Below are 12,996 nucleotides of genomic sequence, written 5' to 3' on the forward strand. Positions count from 1 at the left end.
CTGAGTGTAGGAGGAGGGGAAGGGCTGTTTCCACTCGTTTTTATAAAGTTGCAGAGGAAACCTCGAGCTGTTGGAACACCTCACACAAATCACCCAACTCATTCGGAGCCCCTCTGTGGGTCAGGGAGCCAGGACAACACGTTTCTGTACAGTTGGAAGTGTTTGTGTGTAAATACTTCATATGTTTTATATGTTAAAACAATATCTTTGTGTAGCGTTCTGCTAAAGTCATGTTAACGGTCAGTATTAGCTTGAGGTTAAAATACATCAATAAAATATGTTTTATATGAAATCTGTTGGCGTATGTGGGTTTTATTGTTGGAAATTTAACCTTTTTGTGTTGAAGGTTCAAGTTCTTGCTTGAACATAGTATAGCTCACCGGTTCCCTTCCTTGGTTCTGCAGCATAGTGGACTTTCTGGTAAACTGGTGGCTAAAAAACCAGCTCTCTAGCAACCAGCCTAATTGTTAAAAGAATAGTAGAATTTTTTTTTCAAACAAATTGATTGTTGCAGCATTTATGTATACAGCTCAATAAATTAATATCAATGTTATTTATCCCACAAACATTTGCTGAGCTAGTTGTGATTAATCATGCTTATTCCTTTTTCATTAACATGAATATAAACTAAATGGAAACACAAATTATTCCATATATACAAGTATATTTATCGCAAATTAGAATAAATTTTGCGATATAGCGTTGGCAGCCCTTATTCCAGTAACCCAGTGTTTTTAATTTCAAGTTTATAATAGCAATAGATCTGTCAAAAAAAGTGGAACAGTTTCCCTTGAGGCAAAGCCGAAACAAACAGAAGCCAAAATAGAAGAAAATCCATTAACTTATCTTTTTTTTTAGTGATAAAAGTGTAAAAAGTGTGCTCTTTACATTCGCCTTAGAGGAATAAGGAAATCTGAAGGTTCAAAGAAACAAGCGTCACTCTGAATAACCAGCAGCATTTAATACCAAAGACACAGCTTTCAGTTTTAAACTTTTATTGAATTGCATCACTCTACATCATCTAGAATTTCAACAAGATATTCTTTAAAGACCAAATATAATACTTGCATCCCTGCAATAAGTCTCTACACTCAAGAAGAGAAAGCAGTTTTACTGAAACATACATTAAGAATTATTTCATTAAACATTGCCATAAAAGTGACTGTTCATTCTTGTTTGCCATTGTTCTAGTCATATATGTAATATATATTATATATTTTATATAATAGATTTTTAGTCTCTGTCTCCTTCATAGGAATACTAGAAAAAGAAAGAAGGTAAGAAATGCACAAAACCCATTGAAGAGTAGCATGGCCTAATACTACAGCAAAGAAGTTACTGGACATTCAGTTGACATGCACTCAGTTGAGGGATAGAAAAGAAGACGGGCATAGAACGGAAGAGCTATGGCCTTGGTCTCGGTCCGTTTTGGCAAATTCCTGATCACCACACTTCATGAGGTAAACCTGGGGGTCCGGTCGCCGCAAACGCTGTCCGACACATGCGCCTCAATCTTTTTTTTTTCTTCTTTTTTTTTTTTTGCCAGGAAACGTTCAGTCCAGACCTGCATAACTCTTTCATTGTATGACCGAAGCACAGGCTGCACTGAGGGGGGTCGGAGGATAGAAAAAAGAACACAGTCTGAGGGACATTCAGGAATGTATCAACAGGAAACAGCATTGGCATTTCTGACGGTTCACTCGCTCTCTGCCTCACATGACCAACCCGGGCGGGCTGGGCGCCGCGTCCGCGACGGGAGGAGCCTCCATTAGAGCGGGCAGGCTGCACTCAGCCGAGCTGGCACCGTGGAGCTATGGCTACAACACCAATCCATGAAATATGGCTTTATGTTGCTATTGACAAAGCAGCAGCTCCTTTATTTGACACAGTTCAATGTGGCACAGGAGTGCGAGAACAATTGAGTTGTTTTTTTATATTGAAAGGTTTCAGGTGTCCTGTGGAGAGCTCTCGCATGTTTGGAACAGTTTCTGACTGATTCGTTAAAATGATAAAGTCCTGGCAAAGAGGGTATAGACAATAAATTCTTTTTTTTAAGTAGATTTTACCACTTGAGCAGTTTAACTATGGCGTTCCCTTCACACCACAGGGAAAGTGGCTCAAGTCTGGCTTTTTATGACAGTCTAAACAGCGTAGAGCTGATTTTCTTGCTCAAGAATCGACACAAGGACAGTGTGAAATGGGGGAATCAAACCCAGAACGTTGCAGCAGGAAGTCAATCCACTGTACAGACTGAGCCACCGGTGAAATACAATCAATCCACAGTGTTTGACAGCTGGATTGTTTATAAATTGAGTTGTCGTGGTTGGTTCAGATGGGAGCTTAAGGTAACCTTTCAGGTTACGTGGATTGCATTTGCACCTGGTTGTTGTCGGATCACGGTGTGACCCCTCCGATCCGACCTGCCACTCATGTGACGATAGTTAGATTTAGTTCAGTCCACCAGGCTGTCTTCTCCCTCTGCAGCGGCTTTCTTTACTCAAAAAACTCTTCACCAAAGCATTTATTCTTCTTCATAAAACACATGGAAAGCAAATCTTTCTTATGACACGTCCTACTGTCAGTCAGAAGAAGGAAACGAGTGTATCAAACAAAGGACACCTTTAAACCAGACCATCGGTGAAACGCACTTCTGTTCATACGCAGTTAATACTGGACACAGTCCCGCCCTGCTCGGTGCAGCCCGGCGCCCTAAACGCGAGGTGGCGTCGCTGGATCAACATTACCGTGGACGTAGCTCCGTCCCCACCCGCTGCTACCACAGAACAGGCAGACGTCGTTCAGACGAAAAGAGGGAACAACAGTGAGGTGGATGGCAAAGATGGCACCTTTCAAAGTATCTAAAGTAGAAGTGACTCATCAACAAGTCTTCAACCTGACAAACAATGACACTATATATATATTTACCTCTAAATACTCTCATCATATTCATCAACCTCTAATATACTATATCTTTAAGTCACAATATTCACTTGTTGTTTTTTTTTTTTTACATTGTGCTTTCTGAGTCTGATTGTTTTACAGTGGTGGGTTTCAGTGGCGGCTGAGGTTCATGAGGCATCAGGAGGATTTTACATTTTTAACCTGAATTTGACCCCCCAGGGTGAAGGAGTGAAGGGGTCAGATAAACTGCCAGAAAAGCTGCCAGGAAAGTGCAACAAAACCAAGAAAATACCTCCATGTGTTTAGATTTTCGGGACGTTTTGGGCTTGTTTATTTCAAAGGCAACTAGTTGATAAGTGACCACATTTATTCACTTGATGAATTTAATTTGGGATGGTCATCAGCTTGCTTTTATGTGTGTTTATCCTTTGCTTCAATACATTTGCTATAATGCATCTTGCGTTTCCCTTCTAACATCGTTCATTTGCACTAATATTGAAAATGATGTCGTTTTCTGCACTTTGAGGTGGGATCGATAGCGGTAACATTACTGACTGAGGTGAGTGATTTTTTTTTTTTTTTAATCTGCTACAATATAAAGTGTTGTGACGACCTAGTTAGAAGTTAGTTATTCTTTCAGTGAAATGTTGAGAGCCCAACAAGTCTGCTGTTGTGTGAATGCAACACAGAGACGTCATGCAGTTTACCGAGAGAGTGGGAAATTCCCTGCTTAGTGGGAACGTAGAAAAAGAAAGTCGTTTCTATCTTTTGAACCTCCTCGAACGTGTGGTGATGTTTAAGGCTTTATATTCAGTGTCTTTCAGGTCGGCGTGTCTGTTTCAGCTGTTTCGATTCGAGAAGATGCAGCAACTCTCAAAAACTTCTGCCACTTTCTACTGAGGGGAGAAAAAACAAAACAAACAAAAAAAAACCAAAACGGCACCATAGCACTAAAAGATGTCAAATACAAATATAATCGTAATAGAACAACGTTTTCTTATGTACAATCTCTACTAGACTCACACAGCTAATATCAGCTACTCATCATCAATACACAAACCGAAGGCAAAAATTGAACCGAGTTTGGCTGCATGGAGAACAGTGAGGCGCCGCCTGTGTGTCTCTGCTCTTCTTTCTCGGGGTAGTGGACGAGTCAGAAATCAGAACCATCTGTTCGCCTGGAGTGTGAAGCAACACTGACACTTTACTTTTGAGGGATTCAACTCTAAACCCCGAAATGCTGGGGGGGAAAAAAAAAAAAACTAAACTAAACGGAGAACGCACGAGTGAGTGAACAAGTCTTTGTGAAGGCTGACTTCTACCGGCCCACCTCTACTGGCTGGTTACACCGTGTTTTTTTTAAATAGTTTTCATGCATGTCTTGCTCCACAGAGATTTGAACATTCAGATAATGTTGGAAAAAAAACCCCAACACTTTCCAGACATTACTCTCACAGCAGCCGACGTGTTTGCAGGATCTGTACTTGTGGCGAGGAAAGTAAACAAGCTGACACCCAGAGATCGTAGTAAACAAATGCATCTGATGATCGTGAACAAGGACATTCTTAACTCTTATGAGTAAAGTTAAGACTGTAACCCCGGTTTTATAGTGCAAACTGCTTAGAAATGACTCTTGTGTTATTGGCTCTTGCTTGGTGATGCAGGTGTAATAGAAGCAGGATAATCAGTCAAAGTGAAGTCGAGTCCTCAATGCTAATTGTGCGAGTCGATAAATTCACTTAAAGTCATTTGAAGCCGTTGTATTTTTTGGCATCTGTGACTTTTTCAAGTCGGTCTCACCCTGATCACCACATGGCAATATCCTGCAAAAAAATGGGATTTAAAAAAAACTAAATAAAATTGGGTTCTGAAGCTGTAGCTAACCTATTATGCTTAAGATTTAAGAAACAAGAAAAAGCTGAAAGTGGTCAACAAGTTCACAGAGACTCTCGTTATTCAGTCTGTCCTGTCTGGTAAAGTTGTTTCCCGCCAAAAAAACACCAACAAACCGAACAAAATAAAATCTACTGATGTATTTTAACAAACCTTAAACCATCGATATCTTCAATTATGCTAAATTGTGTTCTACAGGCTTTAAGATTTCTATTTTTGAGGTAATGTTCATCAAATGTTAGTGTTTTTAATAAGTCAGCCAGCAAGCATGGCTTGGATTAGCTGAGAGAAGCTAAAGCTACACAATTCTGATTCATTCATTACTTGCAAGATATTCACTTTTTTTTTCCATTTAAATCCCAGTTCAGTACTTTAAAAAGCTCATGGGCCTGCGAGGTCATGGTCCGAGCCCTACCTTTCCGTTTTCCTGAGATTGCAAGATCATGTGAACACTGGGCGTGCAGGTAGTCCTGGTTTTCTCATCACGTGTCTGAGTGATGCTCAGAATGGCTGGTGTGAGAGTAATGTGGTCACAGACAGACAGAATACTCCTGCAATTCTTCCACGGATGCTACACAGACGAGCCACCTGTGCTAATGCAACCATAATGTGTGTGTGTGTGTGTGGGGGAAAAAAAAAAGCTTCATTTCTAAATGGACTACCCAGAAATAGTAACTGCTACATGAAGAACTCAACCTCGGGGGTCCTTGCTACATGACAGACTCCACCTTAAAGTGGCTCGAAGCTACTTGAAACAGAAACATGAAGTTACCCCCAAAAAAAACCTAATCCAGCAAACTACCAGGTGGTGAGATGCAAAACGGGTTAAATCTGGAAATCTCAGGCTGTAAAATGCACTGTTTGTTCAGTTTTCACCGCAGTTGACACCATTCATTTGCACTATGTAAACATGTACTTACAAAAAGAGTTGAGGGATGTGGGGGGTAAAAGGGGGGGCGGGGGGGGGGGGGGCAGCAGGTGGGACGCAAAGGGACGAGGATTAAGAGGAGGAGGGAGGGGTTAAAGACCAAGTGGGGAGTGTCCGGGAGTCTTGGCGTGTAGTTGAATATCTTCATGCTCAGTCCCTGTTCACACTGCACCAGGCGGCTGCAGAGAGAGAGAGAGAGAGAAGACAAGGACGGATAAGTGAGAGGGAGAGAGCTCAAAGAAAATGAGTCCTGAAGCAAAACAACGTGTGGCGAAATGAGAGGAAGCAGACGGAGGAGTGTGGCGGGTCGGAGACGGAGTGCCACAGAGGAGAACCAGGGAAACGCAGAGCGACGGATGAAAAGTGAGCGTCAGACGACAGGAGTGGCAGTCGGCCAAACGTCGGCTCCACTCGCCTCACTTTCTTTAAACGCTGCCACTTCCAGTGCCAGCTCGCTTTGCTTATGAATGCCTCGGAGATTTTAAAAAATGACAAAACGCTAGTCACTCCTCAGGATGATCTGAAACTGAGTACCATGTCTTCATTTTCTTTTTGGGTTCTGTCTGATGTTCTGCACTGTGTTTGTCCTGTCTTTGAGCTGACACTGAGAGGAAGCAGGGCGCCGTTTATACGACACTTTTAATTGAAAATGAAAAACTTTGGTGGGTAAATGCGAAATTTTTCTGAAATCAAAAAACCAAAAACGACGCGTTTTCGTAGCACTCTCGCTTCCAGTTCCGTTCCTACTCTGAGGTCTCTCGGAGAACCATGGTTACATAAATAATCTTCAAATTTGCACATGAGAAATAAATTCATAATAACACGCTTTGCAGAACGGAGGCTGCTGCTTCTTAATGTTGCTGGAAGTGGGCGTGTCCGCCGGTGTTTGGCTTCACTGGAAACATTTTGGCGACTCTGAAGTGGACTCTTGCATTTGACTTCCAGCCGTCCAGAGGTTTGAGATGTCTGAGAAAAACCTGGCGTATCAATAAAATTCATTCATAGCGTCACATGCACACAAAACCAAGACATATATGGAAAGCCTAATTATTAATAATTCATATGTTCGATTTCATGAAACTTTTTTGGTCCCCACAGGGCAATTAAAGGGGCAGTGCAACAGTGTCGTGGAAATTGAGTAGAAAAAAAGAAATTAAAAATACCAAAAAGTCAATAAGGAGAAAAATATTAAATAATACTCTCATATAATCACTGTAATAACAAGCTTCTGGAAAGATTACACAACATGAGGCTGAAAAATACCGTTTATTCCAGAACAACAGCCTGAAGCAGATCCTAATGACTCAGACGCTGCACAGTGATGATCAGCAGCATCCTGGAGGACGAGTTCTTCTAGCAGGAGTTAAGTGTGATGACTAAAACGTTTGAAACTAATCTCTTCTCAGTGTGAGTCCCCTTTAGACACGTTGACTCATGAGGGTTGTGTCATCACGTTTCCCTGCTTAGCATTGGTCTCATTGTTTTGTTGTTCTTGTTTCTACACTCTCTAATATTTCAGTGTCAAGATTTCCTCCAAGTTACCGAGATAAAATGTCAACTATGAATCAACTATGAAAATTCAACTAAGCATCTTTCTTCAAATACATCTAGAACTTAAGTCAAAACTATTTGGTGAAAGAACAAAACACTGTTTTTTTTTTTCAATTAAATTAAAAGCAACGAGTTTAAATGAGGAAAAATCTTATTTGAGCAACATAAATGAATTGTGAAGAGATGGTGCGGATGGTGTTTTTTTTTTTTCTCCCCCCACTGACCTGGCACGGCTACAGAAGACACGGCCTCCGGCTGGCACAGTGTATCCACCTTCACATGCTGAAAGGCTTTGTTGGGGGCCGACTGGAGGTGCCTGGAAGCAGAGGAGAGGGTAAGAGAGCACGCAAACACACACACACACACACACACACACACACACACACACACACACACACACACACACACACACACACACACACACACACACACACACACACACGTGTGCTATATGCACACATCCCTGCACAGTCGCCCATAAAAGCATGCACGGCCTCAAACCGCTTAGCGCGGCCCTTAGCCTTTACTGTAAGAGTTGAAATATTAATGGCAGAGAGATGCTGTGAGCAGCGGAGCAGAAACCGAGATCAGCAGGCAGCTGCATCAGCAGCCGCTCGCCGTGCCCGGCACCGCCGCTAAATCATGATGACCTGACGTAACTGGAGTGCTTCAGCAACTCCAAGCTGAAAGAATGGCCGCAGAAGGAGAAACCCCCCCCCCCCTCCTTTCCCAGATGACAGTAATGGAATAAAAGTGAGCGCTCTCTTTATTTGACAATCACCGATCAATGGGAGCAGGAGCGGAGGATGAGCAGCACGTTCAGCTCCAAAAACACTTTCAGGGGAGCCACTGTGCTGACTCAAATGCATTTTCACAAACAATATGAATGTCCTCACTTGGAAATGACTTTCAATACTTTTAAAGTGGATCGGCGCCGAGCGTGAATCATGTCGCAGCAGCGGGCCTTAATCAGCATTACCTCATTCTGTCTTTTAATCAGTCTCCAAATGAGCAAAGTCAGGAAAAATGCTCTTAATCTTCGTGAAATCATTGGGGGGAAAAAAAAAATGCTTGAACCACAGCTGAAAACCCACCTCTTCCACTCCTCCTCTCCATCCCAGAATTCGTAGACGACGAAGGACAAACCATCCGGCAGGCGCACCGCGGTCACACTGGAGCCGAGGAGGCGGAGGAGAGGGATGAAAAAGGAGGGCAAGAAGTGGCGGGGGCGAGGGGGGTGAGGCAGCGTGTGACGGGGATCGCAGACGGAGGCAGAGATGCATGTTGCACAATGGATTGATGATAGACGAGGGGACCAGATGGAATAAAAATAGCAGTGTTGGAGGGAAGTTAAGAAGATGGAGCATGAGAGGGATGAAGGTTGGAGACAGAAAAGAGAGAAAACAGTTTAGGGACATAAAACCTGGCAGCAGACACAAGAGAACAGTTCACATCTCAGGAAGCTGCGTCTTGCAGTCGGGATGTGTGCCATTATTCGGTTAGATGTCCGCCTTAATAAGTGCTTGAAATACTAGATAGTTAAACCTGTTATTCACTGAAATCCTGCATAAATCCTGCACATCCATGCAAATAAATTGCAATTTCACGTTTAATGCATTATGCAAGTTATTTATATGAGCAGGATCAGGTACAAACAGTTGTCATTCAATCCTCAAAAATTTCGGTTTACATGCTCCGAGTTCTGTCTGCACCATCTGTTGAAAAACGATACAAGAAATGTGGAGTTTGTTCAATATATCGGAGCATTACAGCAAATAAATCTGGGAATAAAGTTGAAATATGAGGCACAAGACAGAAAATATCTGATAATAAAGTCCACAAATAAAAGTTGTGATGGGCCAGCTGAAAAAATGCCTCTCACCACAATAACAGCAGCATCTTATTTTTATACATGGGAAAAACAAACATACCCATAAACAAGCATTTTCACATTTTCTGAAGTCCATCAATCCTCCCGTGTTTTAAACGAACACGTGATAATCAGTATGAGGTATCAGTGCTGCAGCAGAACACAGTTTTAAAACAGCTTGCTTGGAAGTAGGAGCAGTAAAGCCACTGTTTAATCAGATGACAGATGACAGCAAGGTGTCAGAAAGAAGGCATAGAACCACTTTACATTCAATCCAAGCACTTGCATGTTAACTTGCATGCAAAGATATCATTTACCCAGAGACACTTTAATCTGCACATTCAGAGAAGATTATGCCTTTCAGCGCGACAAAGACCTCACAAGATCTGCTGCTGCTGCTGTTGTTGAAGGTTAGGGGTTCAGAAATTTACTGAAATACATTTAACCTGAGTAGGCAAACCGCTAACATCCAGAGCTCAGAGTCTTGTACTTCAGAAGCATTCAAAATCTAACATGACTGTTGAGAATTGTGATTGAAGGGCTCCTAATTCCGCACTTCAGCTACTGCCTTCGAGGTATTAGATTACTTTTCATACTGTTTAGTCAGCCAGGAAAATGATTGTCCATAAACATCCCTTTCCTGCAGCTTCATGTCGCAGTTGTTCCCACCGTCGCGAGGGAGGGGGAAAGACTTATGCAACTTGTAATGATAAAACGGAAGAGTGAGTGACCGGGTCAGAGTGAATGGTGGATGTTATTGAGGCGGTTTATAAGGTGCACAGATCAGTAATGAACTGAGGCTTCACCTTATTGCCTGGAGAGGTGCATGAACGTGCTGAAGTGCATTTTCAACAAGGCGCTGCAAATAACCCACATGGGAACTTTGGAAATTGTTGACCTAATGGTGTCACTCAATTTTCCTGGAGAGGGCTGCATTTAAGTGCAACACGGGTAAATTGGAAAGAGCTGGTAAGATCATGACGCATTGAGAGGTTGTTTTTTTTATTTTTTAATGAGGCTGAAAATGTGTTTTCTGACCAATGCAGCTGGTCTGCAACTATGTTTAGAGTGGAAATGAGAGCAGACAAAGATTTCCAATTTAGCGTGGTTAAAAAACATTTCTTGCGTCTATTATTTGCTCTTCCCCCCGTGTGGTAATTTTCTGGCTCTGAGGTGGAGCAGCTGGGGTTGTGTTTAATGCAAATCAGGCCGTACCGCGCAATTTCTTCACTTGTTTCGGCATGAAATTAGACTTCCATTTATGCCTGTTTGGGGCACCTCTTATCACAAACAGTTTTCATTCCCACTCTTAAGGATTTCAATTTTTAAAGGCCCAATTTCCATGGTTCAGACCGCCTGATACATTTCCTCTGGGACATTATATTGACTTACATTTATTTCCAGCAGATTTACTCGACTGGAACCGGCCTCTGACTCAATCTAGCGTTTGTCTCTGTCTAACTTTAAAACATCCATCCATCATACCAAGAAATGAGCCAAACCAGTGGAGGAAATTTTTTTTTTTTTACTTGTGTTTTTAATCTATAAAAATGTTCTGGTCTACTTTACAGTCCACACATGGAATACCAGAAGCAAGTATTCTTATTTTATTGTTATATTAAAGGTTCTCTATGTGTAACTAACTGCACTTTCTAACCTAAAACTGCTTGAAATGACTGAGCTTACAAAGATGTGTTGAACGTGGCTCAAATCTGAGCTTGAAAAATTAAAATATGATATGAAAAATACATTAGTTTGGCTGGAAAAAGGCTGTACAGGCAGAATTTTAAGGGTAATTTTTGCCACTTTAATTGTCATGGCTCTTATGTACAAGGTGAGTCAGTGTAGTTCCAGTGTGGACCTGTAGAGGGCACTGCGAGGACAGCAGCTTCAACAGCCCAGCTTCATAAGAGAGGGACTGGAGTTTTCTGAGCTCTGCTGGAGGATGTAATGAAGTGTTTGTGCTCATAAGCACACGCACATCCTAAGAAATAATGAGCGGGGAAGTCAGAGACGGAGCAAACCTCGTATTATTACAGTTGGTTTCTGAACGATCAAACAGAGAAGAGAGGAGTGAAGATGAGGAGGACTGTCTGTTCTCAGGTAATGAGGAGGACTCCGCTATCAACAAACCACGCTCGCTATAAACACTGGTGCTAAAAACCTGTAAAAGTCAAGCGCTGTGTGACATTTACTGACCATGGTTAATTGTTTTTGTCCTCCAGGAGCAGAGTGACGCAGGTGAGACTTCCTGAGCAAAAGTTGTTGCTGCCGTTTGCACAGGCTGAGGCCTTGTAATAAAATCGTGTCAGAAAATGCACAAAGGCTTAAAAAACTCAAAGCAAAACCTGCCAACAAGGAGATAATGGCCAAAACTCCTCATGCACTCTGCACCTGTGGGTTAGCACTGCTAAAACAGATGATTTTGTGGATCTTTGATTTAACATTAGACCATGGGAACAGCACCAGCACGAGACCAACACACTGTCGCCCCACAGCACAGCAGCTTTGGACAGCAAGTTGTCAAACATTGCATAGCGCAATTTGCGCTATCATCCAGGTTGTCTTTGGTGGAAAGACCCTGACAATACTCACACGACACAGGACCACCGATAGAGCCAAGACCAAGGAGATCACCAGGATTCTCTCACGATTGTTATCTTTCATCTGGGACAGCCGCAGATCACAGAGTGCAGCAGGCATAAAGTCCGTCCTTTAGATGACGTACAATCAATTTTCTCACATTTCTTTAATCCCCCTTAAAGATTGTCTATACATTATTGAACAGTGTCTACGACACAATATGTTGATTAGAAAAATACGTATTCTGAATAAGACTTGCTGAATTTCCCTCGGGATTAAAAGAAGTACCTACATATCTATCGGTTCAAACCAGACATCACATGCAGGTAGATCAGTGTATGCAGTGAAGATGTTTCATATTATTAGGATGCAACAGAAATGGGGACTGGAAGAACACCAAAACAGCGGCGTTTACGCCGTTACAGAAATAACAGCAGTTTCAATTCAAACCAGCCAGTCTGTAGACAATTATCACGTAGGGATTAATTATACATAAAGATGAACAATGAAATGTTAATGTTAAAATGTGTTTCCCACACACATACACACACACACACACACACACACACACACACACACACACACACGCAGTGGAAACTTGACAAAGGGTGACTTGAACACTTTTTTCATTCACTCTTGAACACCTCAACCCATAATTGACCGTGGGAGCTGAGGGGACTTTTAAACAACAGTGCTTTTCGAAGGTCATCACATCCAATTTTAAGTTTCTCAGCGTAGCTTTTCCCACGAGAACCGAGTGTGAGAAACTTTTCAGTACCAGTGTGAGCCGGACACAATAGGGCTCTGCACAAAACAATGAAAAACAACACTGCACAACCTTCGGCCCGTTCCAGTTCTCAACATCTCGCAGCTTAATGATTTTAGTAAATTATTTGTCCCAAAACAGCCGCTCCCCAGAGGCCCCGGGTTTATTAAAAGATTGACACTACTGCCACAACTCTATTGGGACGTCCATAAATTCAGTGAACTAAATTCAGCTTAGGAGGAGGATTCAAACCTAAAATTGTGAGATTTCTTTCATTCTTTCCCAAAACGTGTGTTTGGGGCCGATTGATAACTTTAAAATTGACAATAAGTTCAAATGTGAGTGACTGAGTTTCCAATCTTTCACAGAAATCTATATATTTTCAGACCTTTCAACTGCTAAATGACAAAATATGCAAGATTTTGGTCAAAATGATGCTTTTTAACATGTTTCACTGTGAATAAATGAATTATCCTCATCGCGTCTCCTCAAAGTAAGAAAATG

General features: G+C 42.0%; 1 protein-coding gene across 2 annotated transcripts in view; it reads right to left on the reverse strand.

Moving 5' to 3' along the window:
* Nucleotides 1–5,776: 5,776 nt before the first annotated feature.
* Nucleotides 5,777–12,996, reverse strand: part of necab2 (N-terminal EF-hand calcium binding protein 2) — a 137,911-nt gene continuing 130,691 nt past the window's right edge. For both annotated transcript variants that reach the window (XM_030096063.1, XM_030096062.1), the window contains 3 exons: nt 8,368–8,445; nt 7,498–7,589; nt 5,777–5,901 (listed from right to left, as the gene is read on the reverse strand). In XM_030096063.1, coding sequence (XP_029951923.1) covers nt 5,873–5,901; nt 7,498–7,589; nt 8,368–8,445 — 199 coding nt within the window. In that variant the 3' untranslated portion in view covers nt 5,777–5,872. The remainder of the gene's footprint in view (nt 5,902–7,497; nt 7,590–8,367; nt 8,446–12,996) is intronic.

The sequence above is a fragment of the Salarias fasciatus genome, chromosome 7 (genome assembly GCF_902148845.1).
Source record: "Salarias fasciatus chromosome 7, fSalaFa1.1, whole genome shotgun sequence".
Taxonomy (NCBI): domain Eukaryota; kingdom Metazoa; phylum Chordata; class Actinopteri; order Blenniiformes; family Blenniidae; genus Salarias; species Salarias fasciatus.